The sequence below is a fragment of the Conger conger genome, chromosome 16 (assembly GCF_963514075.1).
Source record: "Conger conger chromosome 16, fConCon1.1, whole genome shotgun sequence".
In the NCBI taxonomy this organism is placed as follows: domain Eukaryota; kingdom Metazoa; phylum Chordata; class Actinopteri; order Anguilliformes; family Congridae; genus Conger; species Conger conger.
In genome coordinates, this window is record NC_083775.1 from 7,765,426 (window position 1) to 7,785,425 (window position 20,000).

Consider the following 20,000-nt stretch of genomic DNA (forward strand, 5'->3'; position numbering starts at 1 on the left):
TTATTATTCATTGGTATCAGTACCTAGTACCTTATATCGTCATAATGTCGTCATTATTATGACTGTAGTAATTGGTGTGGTCTATTTTTCCAATTTCTCAAACAATTGCGTTGGCAATACGATGCCGATCACGGCAACAAAGCATCGTTTCATATTGAAGAGAGAGATACAGCAGTGTCAGTAACTTCACTGAAAACTTTCAACAAAAAACAGGTCTGTAACTCCGCCTCAACGGTGTTCTGCACCAAGTTACCGTGAGCGGCCAAGATCCCACCGAGATCTGCCCACCTGACTGCCGAGTATCGTTAGCGCACGTGCTAACGAGCTAGCGAGAGACGCAAATAAAGGCCAACCTACTTCTAAAGAGAGCGTCCCCCTTCAGTAATGTGGGCTGGCCCACAAGTTTACAAAGATCCATCAAAAAAAAAAGAAAAAAAGGTTAACAGTTTTAAGTAACTCTCTTTGACTAAAATATGATTTAAAACATGATTTTTTTAAAACAGAGCTGCTTGAGGCTTACGATAAAAGTAGAAACAAGGGGATGCAGTGTTTGTGCCCAAACCTGCTAAATGTGTCAAAATGTGTTCAAATCAAAACATCACACGAAGAAGATGGTCCACCGCAATTTATGCCCAAATCTGAGACAAAATTCTCACACATGTACATGCATTTCCAACATTGTAACACAGTAATATGTATGTTTGCGTCATGCATTGTGCAAAGGTACACCAGCTGTGCCCCAGCTGGGATTCAAACCTGCAACCTGAGTTCCAATTCCATTCCATAGCCAGTGGAGCTACAGCACTATTGTAGCTACAACATGATGCGTAAAGAGTCAACACACGGAACTGGATACGAGTGCCTGCAAAATACCTGTAATGCAAGCCCCCCATCTGCCTCCAAAATGATGCCCCCCCCCCCTCGCCTGTGAGTTCACAGGTGAGGTCGTAATCCGCTGGTTTTATTTGAGGTGGCGGAAGCCAATGGCTTAGAGATAACGAGATTTCGCTGCTTTCTCCGTCTCTAAATATAACCCCCCCTCTCCCCGGAGTGATCTTGTGGGTCAGTGTGTGTCAAACGCTGACGTCAGGACCCCTTGCTTCGCCGGTCGAAGGGGCACTTGTGGGGTGAGGCCGCCAAATTAGCTTAGCGCCCCTCCTGAGTACACCAAATGAGCAGCCTTTGTGCGCTACGTCCAGAGGGTAGTGATCTGCAATGCAAACAGGTCGCCTGGCTTTTGCCAAGGTAGTTCTGCTCCTACGCCTATTTATTTGCTGTGAGCGGTTTAAAGCTCAGTAAAGTGATTTCTTAATTTTTCCAAATTTTTCTGTTTATTAGCAAAGAATAACAAATGGCCTTTAAATCTATTTGGGCACAGCCTGCAAACAACATTCTGTGTCCGGATTCCTAAACATGTTTGATAGCCAGATACCTCGTTGGCAATCTTCGAAAAGTACCAACTGAACCCATGACGTTGATGAATGCATGACGTTGCCAGTATTTTAATTTGGAGAGCAACACAATCACACAGAAACACTTCAAAGATAAAACGATGCCAACCAACAGTGCTGCACTATTGCGTCAGTTGTGGGTGCGGTTTGTGCACCGTTGTCATCGGTACAGGTTCATTACAAACAAAGATTATGATCGATATGACAATGTCACATACAAGCACCAGAGAAGTGATGCAATACCTGTCACTGCTGCTGCAGATCAAATGAAAATAACAATGACACGCAAATAAAGTAATTTATATCCCTTATTCTTTCTTTATTTTTTAACAATTTGTAACCTGTGAGGATTGAGGTTGAGCCATGACGTGACCACTTTTCTACCCATCATAGATCAGTGTTTTACACCCAACAAATGAACAACATCGTTCATCTCTGCCCCAGTAATCGAGGCAATAAATACGTCCACGACCACCGTTAAAATGTTTGGTGAGCAGTGTCATATAACATATTTGGTGAGCAGAATGATAACATATTTGGTGAGCAGTATGATAACATATTTGGTGAGCAGTATGATAACATATTTGGTGAGCAGTATGATAACATATTTGGTGAGCAGTATGATAACATATTTGGTGAGCAGTGTGTATCTACGCTACAATGCAAACCAGGGTGCTAACACTGATTACGAGCGTCACTATTGGCCAATACGGCCAGACAAATAACCGTCACCGATTGGCTCCACCACTTGCAGTACATCCAGCAGTTCCTGTGCATCCGTGGACGTAAAGCCGGGCGGCTGATTATGACTCCGTGGCCAAACTCACTCGCACGACAGCGCTTTAAAAATAGACTAATCAGCAGAATACAAGGCCGTTCTAATTTAAGCTAAAGCGCTACAAAGTGGCAATGACTGCATCAGTTCTGTAGAAAGCCGCTAGACCGGGAGGGTGGGGGGAGGGGGGGTGGAGTAGGGGGGGGGGGGTTACGGCCTGTCTCTGAGGTGAAGCCGCAGGTGTCTGCGTGATTGGTGGACGCTCGGTCCCAGATCCCAGGCCAGTGGTATTTACGGGGCCCTGACACACAGAATAAATATGGCAGGGAAATCCAATTAAGGGCATCCTGACAAGCCACACCGCACCAGGCACCAATTTCGCCAAGTTCCTGGACACGTCACTGAGGGAATACGAGAAGAAATCATGCCGACAACGACGACTGCAGGGTGATTACACCAGGATCACACCAGCCCTGCCGGAAAAAAACGCTCAAGCTAGGTTTTGAGACAGCTGGTAGCTGGTTGACCAGTTAGACCAGCTCCATACTCAACAAGGTTTGACCAGCTCAAGCTATGTTTTTGGTATTTTAAGCCGGTCATAGCTGGATTTCACACGTGGGAACGCTTTGTTCAGGACCGAACCGACTCTCAGAAACCCGTACAGGGTAATCAATAAGCCCACCGCAGGAATACTGTGCAAACACTGTAAAAAATCAACAAGGCAACATGGACGCTCGAACGCACTTTTACTGTAAATAAAGGCCGCATCGTTTAAGATGACCGCAAGTAGGACCCGGTTGTTTTTCGAGGTCGGCCTCAAAACGAAGGCGGAATTCCGACATACCGCCAAACCGTGGTGTTTTCCACCTGCCGCTACCCAGAAAAAAAAAAACAGGGACCAAGAAAAAAAGAAAAAAAAAGAAACCTGCTCATCAAAAATGCATACATGCATTACATAACCCGAGGAGGAGAGGAGGAGAGGAGGAAAAGAGGAAGAGAGAGACAGAGGGAGAGAGAAAGAGAGAGGGAGGGAGAGAGGGAAAGCGCTAATGCCTTGCCAGGCAGATGCAAGCGGGTGGAGCTGCACAAGCTTGGCCTGATCGATGGGAACACGAGACAGACACCACAGAAGAAGAGGTCCGGGGTTGGCACGCTCAAATTCACTCATCAGATTATATCTTACTGCACAAGGATTACTGTAATCGGCTGGAAAAGAGAGACTAAATATAGCTCCCTCTCTCTCTCTCCCTCAAGATTCGCACCTTTTTAGCACTGATTTTAGTCAGCGCATCCAACTGTAATAATTTACATCTTCCTTAAATTATTTTATTAATTTATTTTTTATTTTATCTGACTTTTATGAATCACCCGATTTTTATGTTCCTTTATTTGCATTTTTTGGTGTTCAGTGCATTGTGTTGCAAATTGGTATGAAACGTGCTCTATAAATAAAGCCTTATTGATTGATTGATTGATTTAGCTATAACGCGTCTCCAGAAAAGAACGCAGGACATCAATACAAGTCCATAAAACACGGCAAAACCATTAGGACAACAGACACAGCACCGTGTCTGATAAATCCATGAACGGATTGGTAGAACTATAAATAAACGGGTACGTCACACACAATTAAGCCAGCTCATGCAAGTGCGTATTCAAAAGAGGAAGCGTATGGGATTCCTCAAAGGAAGTGAACAGGATTCCACCAAGTGCAAAGGACTAAATGGTACATGGTTGGAATTTATATAGCGCCTTTATCCAAAGCGCTGTACAATTAATGCTTCTCATCCACCCATTCAAACACACACTCACACACCGACGGCGACTGGCTGCCATGCAAGGCGCCGACCAGCTCGTCAGGAGCATTCAGGGGTTAGGTGACTTGCTCAGGGACACTTCGACACAGCCTGGGCAGGGGATCGAACCGGCAACCCTCTGACTGCCAGAAGACTGCTCTTACTGCCTGAGCCATGTCGCCCCACAAATAAATTCTCAGTCTTATTTTCCTTGAAATGCAGTAGGAGTAGTATGCTCGGTGGGCCCCACCAAGCAGCCACTGTGTACGAAACCGCATACTAGCATACTACAGTACTCATACTAAATTTTTCATTGAAATCTAGTATGTAGTAGTATGCCAGGTATGCGATTTCGGCTCTGCGCGCACACGCAGCGAGAGAGGAAGCGGCTCTTAGCGAGGGATTGTGGGTAAGGGACACGCCCGACAGCAATTAAAAAGGAGGGATTTATAGGACTTAAGTTTAGTTTAATCAGTGAATGGAGAGGACAGGGAGAAAACAGGCTAAGAGGCTTGTGTGTATTTACCCCGGAGGTCCCCACCTCGAACCTGGCCCTTTCTGCAGCCAGCTGCAGCCCTGCCACTGCTGGGGGGGGAACTACATTTCCCAGAATCCAATCCTGCTGCAGCCCTGCCACTGCTGGGGGGGAACTACATTTCCCAGAATCCAATCCTACTCCAGCCGTGCCGCTGCTGTGGGGAAACTACATTTCCCAGAATCCAATCCAGCTGCAGCCCAGTCACTGTTGTGGGGAGTGGGGAGGATCAACCCCTTCTTTAAGTTCTGATCACTGCCCCAAAGGCCCAACACTGCTAAAACTCAATTTCCCAGAATCCCATCCCGACCACACAAAGTCAAGAGGTGAACAGCTGCACAAGGCGCTTCTGAAAGAACACAGCCCTGAACACCTGAGCACACCTGCATTCAACAGCACCCGCCCCCCCACCATGTTTTTCACCATTCCATACACACCTGTGCATCATTTAAAAAATACATATACATATTCCACACACGAGCCGATCAAACCAAAACAAAAAGCTTTCGCTCCTCTGCTTCTCCTCTGAACAGAACTTCATTTTCCCAGCTCCACAGGTTTGCCGTTTTTTTCTTTTTTTTGTGCGTTTTGCAGAAAGCGCGGCTAACGTCATGGTTATTTTCTTCAGTAGCACAACAGCAGCTACACTTCAGAAAGAAACGGAGAGCGAGGGGGTGGGGGGGGGGGTGGGGGGGGTGGGCATGAATATTGCTTTCCAAAAATAGAACACAGCGACGTGCAGGAGGCAGCCTCGTCAAGTCTGAGAGAGAGAGAGAGAGAGAGAGAGAGAGAGAGAGAGAGAGGGAGGGAGGGAGAGAGAGGGAGGGAGGGAGGGAGAGGGAGAGAGAGGGAGAGAGGGAGAAAGAGGGGGAGAGAGAGGGAGAGAGAGAGGGAGCGAGGGAGAGTGGTGGAGGGAGAGAGAGAGAAAGAGAGGGAGGAAGAGGGAAAGAGAGGGAGAGAGGAGAGAGGGAGAGGGGGAGCATATGAGAGAGTAAAAATGGTGCGGGGATGCAGGGTGGCGGGAACAGAACGGTCGCTCTGCAGGTTGGATTCGGCCCCGAGGAGGAACCGTAAATAGCACCATGATTTATGCTCCCCTGCCTCCGCTCGACTGGCCTGTTCTCTAACAGAACATCCTACAGAACATCCAGCAGGACCTCCTACAGAACATCACAACAAAACATCCTCCAGAACATCCTACAGAACATCTAACAGAACATCCTACAGAACATCTAACAGAACATCCTACAGAACATCCAGCAGAACCTCCTACAGAACATCACAACAAAACATCCTACAGAACATCCTACAGAACATCTAACAGAACATCCTACAGAACATCTAACAGAACATCCTACAGAACATCCAGCAGAACCTCCTACAGAACATCTAACAGAACATCCTACAGAACATTCGACAGAACATCCGACAGTAAATCTAACAGAAGATCCTACAGAAGATCTTACAGAACCTCCAACAGAACATCCAACAGAGCATCCAAAAGAACATCCAACAGAACATCGTACAGAACATCCAACAGAACATCCAACAGAACATCCTACACACCAGACCATCTACAGGAGCAAGGAAAGGAAAAAAGTGGAGAAACATAAGCGACTGGAATAAGCCCACTCTTTTTTACATGGTGAAATGTGCCATTTTGTCTGTTTAACCTTCCCCAGTGTACATCATTCACAGGACCTCAGACCCCAGCCATGCACTCGACCACCGCATCACATGACGCTCCATGTAGCAAGAAGAAATTAAAATAACAGGATAATATAATTTGTTGGAACATGGTGAGATCAAAGGCACTGGAGATAAACACACTCCCAGATCTGGAGCCTGGACGTTTGCCCTTTTACCTCCAGACAGCTTCACAACCAGCCATTAACAAACTACAACTAACTGCTGAAATCAAAACGCACTCCTTCCTCTATTTACTCAATTTGTCATAACCATACGAAGACGTTTTAAAGTAGATAATCCCAAATATATCCCATGTATAAAGTTGTAATGCTTGTGTACTTTCACAACAAAGTTAATTTCCATCGAATTCCTGGAAAACTAGCGTTTACGCAATCGTGTAGCAGTGGTTGTGTATGCTGATTAAATGTGTCAATTCTCCCCTCCCCTCCAATCAAAATCCTTCTCGCACAGCGACGCACTTGCTCATATTCACACCTGTATATGTCTGCTCTGACTTCTGTTTTAGTTTGTTTTTAAATCCCAAATAAGGTCCACCTCTGTGGTATTGCCATGGCTTTGTTTAGTATGTTTGTGTGTTTAGTATGTATGTGTGTGTGTGTGTGTTTAGAATGTATGTATGTGTGTGTGTGTATGTGTTTGCGTGTGTGTGTTTAGTATTTATGTGTGTGTATGTGTATGCGTTTGTGTGTCCGTGTGTTTAGTATGCATGTGTGTATGTGTTTGCGTGTGTGTCCGTGTGTTTAGTTTGCGTGTGTGTGTATGTGTTTGCGTGTCTGTGCGTTTGTGTGTCCGTGTGTTTAGTTTGCGTGTGTGTGTATGTGTTTGCGTGTCTGTGTGTTTGTGTGTCCGTGTGTTTAGTTTGCGTGTGTGTGTATGTGTTTGCGTGTCTGTGCGTTTGTGTGTCCGTGTGTTTAGCTTGCGTGTGTGTGCATGTGTTTGCGTGTGTGTCCGTGTGTTTAGTTTGCGTGTGTACGTGTTTGCGTGTCTGTGTGTTTAGTTTGCGTGTGTGTGTACGTGTTTGTGTGTGTGTGTGTGTGTGTGTGTGTGTGTGTTTGCGTGTCTGTGTGCGTGTGTGTGTGTATGTGTCTGTGTGTGTGTGTTTGTGAGTTTCACAAACCCACATTTATCAGCGCCCGCATTCCAGTCCCAATGCGGGAGGCAGATTCCCCCCCACAAAAAAAAATGCAAAGCGTAAACATTCCGAGGATAAAATATTAACCCGGAGCGCCGGCCGCTGTTTGCGGTTCTATAAACGTCCGGCCGCTGTTCCCGCTCGGCCTGCTGCAGAATTCCGTCCCGGGTCGGCAGGATGTATCCCAGATCAAACAAAAAAACGTCACCGGAAAAACTACGAAACTAAGGGACCATATTCTATAAATGATGCTGTGCGCACCTTTTTACGAAATTGTATTTGCTCATGTCAAATGTAAAACCTTTAATCCGTTAATCGTTAATCGTGACAAAGATAAAACAGGCTTTGTGATGTGGTGTGATGTATTTTTCATGAGAGTTGGGTGAAAAAATGAGACTTCTGTTGTTCTACGTTGCTCAACTACAAGCGGCTAGGACGAACAACCGATCGTGCAACACCAAATGGTGATGTTGTCAGTTTATACTACTGCCAGTAGTTTAATGCACTACATCCAGGAAAGAGATTTGACTCCACAGAGACAGCAGGGTGGCATAATGGTTAGGAAACTGGGTCTTCCTCTGCCAGGCTGAGGGGGCCACTCCCAGGTGGAGCTCTGTCGCTGTATCCCCCAGGTACGATCCGTTCAGTAAATATCCAGTTATATAAACAGGCTGCTCATAAAGACTCAACGTCGCTCTTCCTGAAAGCTTCGTCCAAATGCCACAACCCCCGTGAAGGTGTAAAGAACACAAACATGAGATTAGGACGTGCTTAACCAAACATTCTAATGCTGATGTCACAATCCCCACTGGTAACCGGACGCAACGGCGTTCTAGAACACCGACCTGGAATTCTGAAACAACAGTAACATTCCAAAAAAAACCCCCCTACTCTCTGAGAGGGTTAAACATAAATGTAACAAAGGTTAGCGCCTCCTGTTCCAGTAGCATTTCACTCCACGGGCACTGGGTGTGCTGGATAATATGAGAAGGGTATTTGGAGGTCTTTGAGAACAACAGAACCCCCCTCCCCCCCTCCCCCCTCCCTGAGGAGTCCCGAGGACACAAGCCCTCGGTCGGCTCCCAGGGGCCCCTTTGCGACTCACATCGCTTTTTTTTGTCAGGGATAAAAATAACGGCGGGCTTTAATGAAGTCGGACATTCTCCCAGGCTAAAATAAAACCCAGCGGCCTCCCCCCGGTAGTCTCCCCAGGGACGATCCGCCCCATAAAGATTTTCGGGGGGGTGAACAGAACTCCGGAACTCTGTCGTGCACGTTCGGCCGGTTCGGGTTGCGGTGGGCCGGCGCCGCCACGGTCCGGACGGATACAAGAGCATACCGTTTGGTTCTAAAACAGCTGCTGGCTCACATTAAGACAGGAAACAAACCGGGCAGCACGTAGCGCTGACATGTTCCACTGGCCAACATATACATGTACATACATGTGCTGCATGTTTTCACGCGCAAAAACAGTCACATGGGCTTAGACTGAACAGTGTGGCTACATGTGCCAAGGTCGCCCATGAACTCCTCAAGGTGCGAGATGACAGACACGTGACTAGAATGTTCGCAACTGAACATTCCAATGCTGATGTCACAATCGCCGCTGGTGACTGAAAACAGCGGAGTTCTAGAACACTGACTTTTCAGTGGTTCTAGAAAACTGAATTAAAAAAAATAATAAATAAAAAAAACATTCAGAGGAACCTACTCTTCAAATGGCCGTTTAAATGAAAAATAATAAGCACAAGAAGAAGGGGAGGCCGGGTCCTCGCCCAGGTTTTTCATGCTCTGAGGGGAGGGGGGAGCCCCCCCAGTCTCCGGGATTGGAGTTCCGCCTGGCGACAGCTTCACCGCGAGCCCAATTAATCAATACTCAAAGAGCCGGGGAGCCGGCGGTCCGGGGCACGCCTGGAGTCCCCAGCCCGCCCCGCCGCGGAGGATCCCGCCGGATAACGAGAGTCTGGGGACGCCGGGGCCGCCCCGGCCCTCCTGGCGACAGGCGCGATGGATGTGCCGGAGATTCCGCCTTTTGGGAAATGCGCTCCGTTTCCCGGCCTCCCCGCTTTCGACACGGCCCCAGCCCAGCCCAAACGGAGAAGCCGCGGTGTAAATGAGCCGTCCCAGCATGTGGCAGCATGATCCGGTCCAGGTTTTACTGGAAGCACACTGCATACAGGTGGGTTCCCTTTCAGCATGCTCGCCCGGATTCTCGTAAAACCTGGAACGGCACTCACGGAAGGGTACTGGGACTGCCACCCATGTCCCTGCAGCAGAATCGCAGCTAAATCCCAGCTGAGGCGAAACGTTCTCAAAATGTTCCTATAATGTTTTGTCGATGTTGTAACATTGCCACTACATTGCAGCAACATTGCAGCAACATTGCGAGAACGCTTTGAGTTATGTACATGCCAAGGGCCAAACGCACAAACACAGTAAAACGGAAAAAGCACACAGGGTCAAAGGTCAAAGCCGTACCCCCCAGGCAAAGCGATAAGATTTTTCCCGGGCGCTGCCCCCGCAGATGTTTTTTTCCCACATGACCACCGGAGAAAGCTGAACAAATATTCCACAACTACCCGTCAATCAATCACATTCTTAGCGGCCATTAATCCATCAACCATCAACAAGCCCAATCCCCGCGTATGCAAACACGCACATTTTACCCATATAACCCACAGACTATTTCCAAGAAACGATACCCTGCACCCTACACCATATTCAACCACGATTTCATTTCACCTCCTTAAAAATAGCTGAACGCGTTGACTCTACCGGTGCTATTCTTAGCGCTAGCGTGGCATGTGGAGTGCTAGCGTAGCATAAAGCGCTAGCGTAGCATAAAGCGCTAGCGTAGCACATCACATTCTATTCAAGTTGGTACCTGCAGTGTTGACTTTCCTAGATGCCTTCTCCAAGATGGGGGGGGCGGGGGGGGGCAGCCTGTACCCTAGAAGCGAAGTTACACAACTGGGCCCTGGTAGGTAGGTAGGTTAGTTAGTTCGTTAAGATAGATAGTTGCATTTTTATAGTGCTTTTGTCATACCCAAAGCTCTTTACAGTGATGAGGGGTTAACTCGCCTCAAAAACCACCAGCAATGTGTAGCACCCACCTGGGTCATGCAACGGCAGCCATTTTGCACCAGACTGTTCACCACACACCAGCAGAGGCGGAGAGGAAGAGATTTTTTATTATTTTTTGGTTGGTGGTTCAAGCCCTGTGCAACTGTTGGGCTCTTGAGCAAGGCTCTTAACGCTACGTTGCTCCGGGGGGGGGGGGGGTCTAATCACATGTAAGTCGTCTCGGATAAAAGCATCAGCTTAATGACTGTAATGTAATATAACGTAATGGTCAAGTGCCCGTTAAAGCCAGGCTGCTCTTTTCTGAAACCTGATGTGCAAAGATGCCCAGAGAAATGAGTCAGACTCCACCGGTAGGGGTTTGACTGACGGCGGGGAAACGGTCACAGCGGGGGGGTGGGGGGGGGGCAGTGACCCGTGGGGCAGGGTAACGCTCCCCGCCGAACGGCTGACGGCATCACCACACCGCTGGAGGAACGTCACACCTGCAGCCGCCTCAGCACAGATGACTCATTCGCTTCTCCGCAACCTGGCAGGAGCACCAGACACTCAGCTCCCCCAACTCCCACAACAACTCTCCCAACTCCCCCAACAACTCTCCCAACTCTCCCAACTCCCCCAACAACTCCCCAAACTCCCCCAACTCCCCCAACCCCCCCAACTCCCTCAACTCCCAGGGCTGTCCGCGGATCCTGCCCGATCAAAATAAAGAGCTCTCGTCTCGTTTTAAGTCATGAAATCAAATCACACTTATGTAGCGCATTTCACAAACAACCATCAAAACGCTCTTCACAGAAAAAACCCCTGGCCTAAATCCCCACAAGAGGAAGCCTCAGGGCAACAGTGGTGAAGAAGAAACCTCCTGAGGGCAGAGAGGAACAAACAGAGAAGCAGAAAAGTAAAAGCAGAGCTATTTCAGGGCGAGATTACACCGTGCTTACTTTAGTCAATTCCTGTTTGCATTAAAGCTCATTCTGAATAAATACAGACTAACTAGCATGCGCAGTCCTAATGAATGAGATGGCGGATCAGTGAAAGTAGAAACTGGCAGCGGAGATACCCAGCTTAGGCGACTGCTGGGATACAGACGGGAGCATCGAACCACACAAGCATTAACCCGAGCTCAGGTTAACCCCTGCCCACAAAGCCACGCCCTGGCTGGATGTCCTCACCGAATGGATCCACACAGTCACACCAAGCACAGGCATCTCTGGTCACTGGCTCTGTTGCCTATTCTTGGTTAGAGTAACAGCGCCCGCGAGGACGGCTCTGGAGAAGATGGTGAGGAGGGGACCGTTAGATCCAAAATGGCTGCCCTGCCCGGTGGCAGAGTAAAGGCTGTACATGCCCCAACGAGACGTTCGGAGCCGAACGTGGCATGAACCCCCTCTTTGCCAGTCACCATCCAGACAAGGTGGCATTGTGGGTAGAAAAAGGGCACACATTCACTTAGCCTGAGAGATCTCTGGGTGAGAGGTAGAGGTTTAAAGTTTCTAAAAACACTAAAAATACACCCCCTCTCTTCTCGCTCAGCCCGCGGCTCCTGACCCGCGAGGCGGGAGGGGACGCTCTGTTTTGGAACGGCGCAGCGTCCCGCTCCTCTCCGGAGAGGGGAGGAGGAGGGGGTGGGGGCTGGTAAACAGGAGGGGCACGCCAGGGTTGTTGTTGCGCCAAAAAACAAAAATAGTGCGGCTCAGCCATGGGGTGGATGTGGTGGCGGGGCGGGAGGGCGCGAGGAGCGCGGGCTAAAATAAGAGTGTCTCCTTTTAGCCGCCTCTTAAAAATAAGTCCATGAGCGTTCCCGCACCGTCCGGGCTCGCAGGTCCTGGGAGCAACGACGCCGTCCTCTCCCAAAATCTACCCCCCCTGCTGTGGACACCGTCCTCTCCCAAAATCCACCCCTCCCCTGCGGACACCGTCCAGTAACCACCGTAAACCCCCCCCCCCCCCTCGCCACGGACACGTCACTCCCGCCATCGGTTGCAGCTTCGCTTCTCACTCCACCGTCAACATTACCGCCATTTCCATAGCGGCTACAACCCCCGCCGCGCCAGCGTGTCTAAACGCCTGAATATAAGCGGAAACGCCTTTCGTTCTTCTATGAACTTCTGAGTTCTAGGCCAGTGACGTATTTCTCACGAAGCAACGTATGAATAAGGTCTATTGTACATTGTGTTGCACAACAACATAAATACCATCTTAAAATACGCTGTCCTACTGATATTAGATATCTGCTCTCCCGCCAACACTGGCGCCATAACCCGTGGAGGGGGTCACCCTGTGGCCTAGTGCTTAAGGTGCGTGACTGGGGCCTGGAAGGTCGGCGGTTCGACCCACGACGAGATCCGCACAGCTGCTGGGCCCTTCAGGCCTTAAACCCCACAGTGCTCCAGGAGGGACTGTGTCCCCCCTGCTCAGACTAATCAGCCAGTCGTGGATAAAGGACATGCAAAAGTAATGGGTCAGCGAGACCCTGCACCTGCAGCCAGTGAAATATTTCGTGGTAAAACAGGGAGGGCAAATCACAGCGCGAGGCGTCCCAGGTGGGGGCAGAAGGGGGCAGAAGGGGGTACCACCCCGAGAAACTGCCCCCAGATTAGAGGCCCCCGGCTCCCACCAGTGCCCACCGGCTTCACCGATAACTAGAGGGCAGGCTGGCGGCCGGCTGGCGGCACGCAGAAAAACCGCGCCAAACGTACGAGTGTAAGAACCTCATCCATCCATCCATTATCTGAACCCGCTTATCCTGAACAGGGTCGCAGGGGGGCTGGAGCCTATCCCAGCATACATTGGGCGAAAGGCAGGAATACACCCTGGACGGGTCGCCAGTCCATCGCAGGGCACACGCACCATTCACTCACACACTCATACCCACGGGCAATTTAGACTCTCCAATCAGCCTAACCTGCATGTCTTTGGACTGTACCCGGAGGAAACCCACACAGACACGGGGAGAACATGCAAACTCCGCACAGAGAGGTCCCGGCCGACAGGGATTCGAACCCAGGACCTCCTTGCTGTGAGGCGGCAGTGTTACCCACTGCACCATCCGTGCCGTAAGAACCTCATCCACAAAAAAAAATACCGCAAATATGAAATAAAATATTTCACCCCGGTGCAGAAAAGTTTGCACTGTTTGGCTTGCGGAGCGATGGTGCTGTCAGTCAGAGTTGTTCACCCGGGCTAAAACCCATTTCCCTTTGTCAGGCTGACAGCAATATCGACTTCAACCCATAAAGTAGGCCTACGTTCGATAAAGCACAACGGTCAATATGTTTTTCCCCCCCCAATATTTTTACTGAAGTTTCAATGATACCAAACATAAACAAAACATACACAACAACAAACCAACCGCAAAAACCCCATCCCCTACCGCCCCCTCCCCCAAACAAAACAAAACAAACCAAAAAACTGAGAAAGTTCTGCAGTGTAAAATAATTTTAGGGGTTCCATATATGAGCAAAGTCGGTTTCTTTCCCTCTGATGAAGTCTGACAGGTTTTCAAAAGCAAGACAAGATGGCATTCCCTTTATCCGTACGGCTGTAGAAAGCAAGTCCATACGTTTCCAAAGGACTGCTGTTATTCTCCTGGCCTGAAGTGGTCCAAAGTCTATGAGTAATGTAACAGACAATGTGCTTATGAGCCCATTGGGAACTATAAGTGTGAGGCGCTTCTGATTTGTATTAGTTTCACCGTGTAAGTAAAATATACTCTCATGTCGTGTTCGGCTCAGCTACTTGTGTGGCCAGCCGATCTACGTCACCCCCGAAGCAAAAAGGATCCTGTAAATGTTCCGTGGGTTTATTGGATCGTTAACGTCAGCGCTAATCGCCCCCCCTTCAGAAGTTGGCTGCTTCCGGGGCCAGATAAACATCCTACACTCCAGACCCGAGACCAAATCCCTTTATTTACGCGATCGAGTCAACAGCAGTTTCTACGGACACGGTTTCCGTGGCTTTGACGAGACTGCGTCTTCGGTCGTCACACGACAGAGAAGAAGCCTCACGCATCAGGGCTAGTCATTCATCTGGCAGCCTGGGCGCTCAGTGAAGCACTCCGGGACCTTTGGTGAAAAAAGAAGGCCCATTATTCACAAAGCGCTGCGCCGATTATTCAGAAAAAACGTCCAGGCCGTCAGCAACACACATCCCACTTGTGACAGAACACTTAGTAGGCTAATATCAGTAGGACAGCATATTTTAAGATGGTATTTACGTTGTTGTACAACACAATGTACAATAGATCTTATTCATACATTGCTTCATGAGAAATACGTCACTGGCCTAAAACTCAGAAGTTCATAGAAGAACTAAAGGCATTACCGCTTCTATTCAGGCATTTAGACACACTGACGCAGGGCGACTGAAGCATTTTGAATCCTTTATATGCAATCACTTCACACATTTGCATATCCACTGAGAGAATTTAGGCCAAGTAACAGAGAGCCCTACATATGAATTGAACTCAGACCGGGGTGAAACACGTAATTGTTTTGGATTCAAATACTCTTCTGCGCACGACTGATCTCGCCTGGCGTAACGGAGTCAACCAAGAAGGGTTCGGATTTTTTTTGAGAGCGTTTCATAGGTTCCAATACTCCAGACAAGCTCAGTAAAGTGAGGACTCGAAAATCCAAAACACTTACGTGCTTGACCCAGGTGCGGAACCCTACAACAGGTGCAAACCCGGTCGCGTTACATTCGCGCGCTGTTCTCATTCCCTGAGAGAAGCAGTTTAAGAACCCCGCTACATAAACAGACGGACAGACGCAGGCAGGGAGATGTTGCAGAAATGAAACACTATGAGACAAAAACACTCGGCCCTGCCGGCGGAGAGCTGGCCGTTAAGCGCACGTCAGCAGCCTTGACCCAGTACGCACCGGTCCCTCTCTTGACGTCACTCCGGATCGACGGAGAACCGCGAACGACGGCCGCAGGGGCGAGCCCTGACCAAGCCTGCCGCCTCCGACCCCGGCCCTGGAGCGCTGCTGGGTCTGCCGTAAAACGTTCAACGGCGAATGTCGGCATTTATGTAGCGCCTTTATCCGAACGCGCTGTACAATCGATGCTTCTCGTACACCCATTCACACACACACACACTCACACACTCACACACTCACACACTCACACACTCACACACTCACACACTCACACACTCACACACACACACACACTCACACACACACACTCACACACTCACACACACACACTCACACACTCACACACTCACACACACTCACACACTCACACACTCACACACTCACACACACAAACACTCACACACACTCACACACTCACACACACTAACACTCACACACTCACACACACTCACACACTCACACACACACACACTCACACACTCACACACTCACACACTCACACACTCACACACTCACACACTCACACGCCGATGACGATCGGCTGCCACGCGAGGCACCGACCAGGCTCCATCTTTTGGATTTTGGGGGTTAGGTGTCTCGCTCAGGGACACTTCGACACACACCCAGGGGTGGGAATCGAACCCGGCGACCCTCCGACGACCGGGACCAATGTCGCCCCCATTGCGCAGAGACCCAGGTAACCGGGCGCGGCCAGGTGACGGTGTGGTCAACCGCTCTGACCGATTCAGTGCGGAGGAATACGGAAAGCCAGCAGACCCGGTCGCCCTCCAGGACCAGGGCTGGGCCGACACGGAGCCTCTCTCCCACGTCGCCCCGAGCGACCCCAGCCGGGCCGCGCAGTGGGCGATCTGAAATGCCAGCGGCCGAAGTGAATCAGGATATTTGACGCGGAGGCGTTTCCATGAGCAACGGCCTGGTGCACACTTCAGTGTCATTTCACAAGCTGTTCAAAAGCCAACGCTCCGTTACGAACCGGGCCAATTTCCGCGAGTTGCCCGGATCTTCGCTGTCAACAGAACGGCACGCTGGACTCCATTCAGGACGACGTGGCTCGTGTTCCGAGTCATTCCGAGCAGAAGCAGGTCGGTTCAAATCGTTTCGGACTCAAACACCTTTCTTCGCTTTACAGAGCTCGTCCGCTTCACAAACCTCAAAAAGCACAAACCCCACTTTCTGGTCATCTTGGTTGCCCCCAACTACACCAGGCGAGACCAATCCAGCACAGAAAAGGCATTTGAATCCAAAGCAATTACGTATTTGACCCAGGTCTGCGTAGGACTACGCGCAGATTACCGATACACAGATGCGATCTCAAAGAGGACACAGCAGGCTAACCTCCGTTAACCTTTACATTTTTCCGCTCTACACTGGGCTTGGAATCTCCTCCACGCACAACGTTGCGCTTCGCCTCGTGGGCGTGGCCCGGCCTGTTTTTAGGAGCATTTGGGGGTGTCTGTAACAGCCCCCCGCCCGCCCGCCCGCCCCCCACGCCGTGCCATTAGGGCCTCCCGCTCCGGCCCACTGCCCCCGCTCTGCAGCACCCCGCACCGTGCCGTAAACACGGACCCCTGAATAATTAATGCGCTACCCTGACTGTGTGCCCACACCCCTCCCCTCCCCTCCCCCCCCCACCCCTGGGCCGGCTCACGCAACTGCTCTTCCATCTGCGTGGAGGAACAGGGGAGGGGGGAGATTACCTCACCGAAAACCTTTTTTAAGATTCACTTTCAACCTCAAAAGTGTTCCCCGCTGCCTGGACAGAATACACGTCTGTGGCAGCTGTAAAGAAGACACCTGTCACTTGCCATCCAGTATTTCTGAAGTACAGAGGATGTTTTACTAGACAGAAAGAGGGCTGGACGTGGCTGATCTTTTGTCCCAAATGCAAGACCGTGTAAAGTTAAAGAAAGGGCATTAGGCCTATATCTTGGGAGAAAGATTCCGTGTTTCTTTGTGCAGAATTTCTTAACTTTAGTCTCCGTCACCCCTCATTTCCATTCTGGCATTCTCGGACTGAAAAAAGGAACCGTTGCTGAAATTTCACACCACAGACTTTACGCACGTTAACCATCGAAAGCACCTGATGAACCTTTACAGTTACAGTTCAACACCTGACCTCTGACCTCTGACCTCTGACACGACCGCCCTATCTGCAGGTCAGCGGCTCGGTCGAGCTGGACTACGGGACGTTACAGTATTCCGTTCCGTTTTTCCCAGGATTCACCATGATGTAGTGTAGTGACCGTGTAGTGGGCACGGCCGGCGGTCTGGTTGGGAATAATCACCGGAGCGAGGTCACGTGACCGGTCATCCACTCACTTGCAAATCCGTAATCCCGCTAAATCCCGAACCGATTCAACCGATCTGCCGGAACTCTTTTCCCCGTTACGTAATCGAGGTTCAATTAATCAAAGTGGCCCACATCCGTTTGACCGTTCATTTAAAAAAATATAGAAAATAAAAGGTTTCATTTTGGCATTACGTCGTCGTGTAAAGTGGAGCTTCACCGCGGATGGATAGCCGTCACTTGGAGCAACCGCCAATCCTGGCTCAGAGACGGACAGCCGCCGCTCCGCCTTCTCACCCGGCTCGCAACACTAAACAGAGCGCCTCGCAGTAAATAAATAAATGAAAAACGTTCTTATTCGATTCCGACGGACAGTTGGACAACAGCGACAAACAAAACGAACAGAACTTCAGTTCTCCCAATTCAACACCGGTTTATGGGGGTTCTCTCCCCATCAATTAGCCAAGTTCCCTGCACAACGTAATTAAGTGCATAACAGACAGCAGACAGAGCAACAAAGTGGCCAATCACACACATCTCTTTATTTGCTGCTCAGCACGATTACCCGTGTGTGACTTTGTCCAACACGTGGAGATACAACCTGAACATCGTCCTCCTCTGGAGGCCCGTGGAGTCTACGAAGCTGCTCCTCTGTACTAGCCCTGCAAGGCCTTATAAGGGTTCACATTCCGACCCTCAACATCAGCCTCTCTTTAATAAACTCTGTATTTGTTCAGATTAAGAGGTCGCCGCCATCAAAGTTTTGAAGGGCAACAAAGGCTACCTTTCAAGGGTGCTGGCTTTTGTAACCCGACTCATGCTTTTATAATCCAAACAGCACAAGGACCCTGAGCTTGGCTCTCGAGCACACCAACAGAACACGGATGCTACGCGGCTACACATAGAGACCAGAGAGGATGAAGGCGCCTTTTCCTTCTGTCTATGACAAGTGAAAGTGCAAAGCAAAGGGATACTCAATCATACCCGGAAAGGGCCGGCGTGGGAGCAGGCTTTTGTTCCAACCAAGCAGTTACTGTACACACCTGATTCTACCAATCAGTATCCTTAGAAGAGACCTGAATGGTTGATCAGTAGAATCAGGTGTCTGCAGTAACTGCCTGGTGGGAATAAAACTCTGCACCCGCTGCTCCACCATCTCCCCCTCAGACCCCCACCTCTGAGACTCACCCCCACTGCTCTGAGACTCACTCTCACCGCTCTGAGACTCCCCCCCCACTGCTCTGAGACTCACTCTCACCGCTCTGAGACTCACCCCCACCGCTCTGAGACTCAGAGCTCTGAGACTCACCCCATCGCTCTGAGACTCAGAGCTCTGAGACTCACCCCATCCGCTCTGAGACTCACCCCCTCCGCCCTGAGACTCCCCCCCATCGCTCTGAGACTCAGAGCTCTGAGACTCCCCCCCACCGCTCTGAGACTCAGAGCTCTGAGACTCACCCCACCGCTCTGAGACTCACCCCCACCGCTCAGAGACTCACAGACATCAGGACACCCACCACTCTGAGACTCCCCCCCGCCACTCTGAGACTCACAGGCGTCAAGACCCCCACCGCTCTGAGACTCACCCCACCGCTCTGAGACTCACCCCCTCCGCCCTGAGACTCCCCCCCATCGCTCTGAGACTCCCCCCCGCCACTCTGAGACTCACAGGCGTCAAGACCCCCACCGCTCTGAGACTCACCCCCTCCACTCTGAGACTCACCCCCTCCGCTCTGAGACTCACCCCCTCCACTCTGAGACTCCCCCCCCTCCGCTCTGAGACTCACCCCCTCCACTCTGAGACTCCCCCCCCTCCACTCTGAGACTCACCCCCACCGCTCTGAGACTCACCCCCTCCACTCTGAGACTCCCCCCCCTCCGCTCTGAGACTCACCCCCTCCGCTCTGAGACTCACCCCCTCCGCCCTGAGACTCACCGGTGTCGGGACTAGCAGAGGCCCGGGCCCCGGGCAGCAGCTCCAGCTGTTCCCGGGCGGACCCGGCGTCCGAGGAGAAGCAGGACTCCGTCTCGTAAATGGTCTGCAACATCGCACAAAGCCCCGGCACCGTGGGCCTCAAAAGCATGCCAGTCCACGTGTGGGGACCCCCACCCGGGCGCCAGCAGAGGAACCGCACGCCCGTCGATCACACCGTCAGCCGCAGCGCAAAGTGCAAAAAACCAAAAACGAAACTCCCAGAAATTTTACAAAACAGCACCGCACTCCCTTCGGAAAGTCAATAAAAACTCCAGACCACCGGCTTGTACTTGTTTACCGCTGATGATAAAAGGATAATTGAGGGGGGTATGGGGAGGAATAAACTAAACAGAGGCA

General features: G+C 50.4%; 1 protein-coding gene across 1 annotated transcript in view; it reads right to left on the minus strand.

Moving 5' to 3' along the window:
- Positions 1-20,000, minus strand: part of LOC133114400 (histone deacetylase 5-like) — a 58,604-nt gene that overhangs the window by 37,929 nt on the left and 675 nt on the right. The window contains exon 1 of the mRNA XM_061223738.1: positions 19,605-20,000. This exon is cut by the window's right edge and continues 675 nt beyond it. Coding sequence (XP_061079722.1) covers positions 19,605-19,752 — 148 coding nt within the window. The 5' untranslated portion in view covers positions 19,753-20,000. The remainder of the gene's footprint in view (positions 1-19,604) is intronic.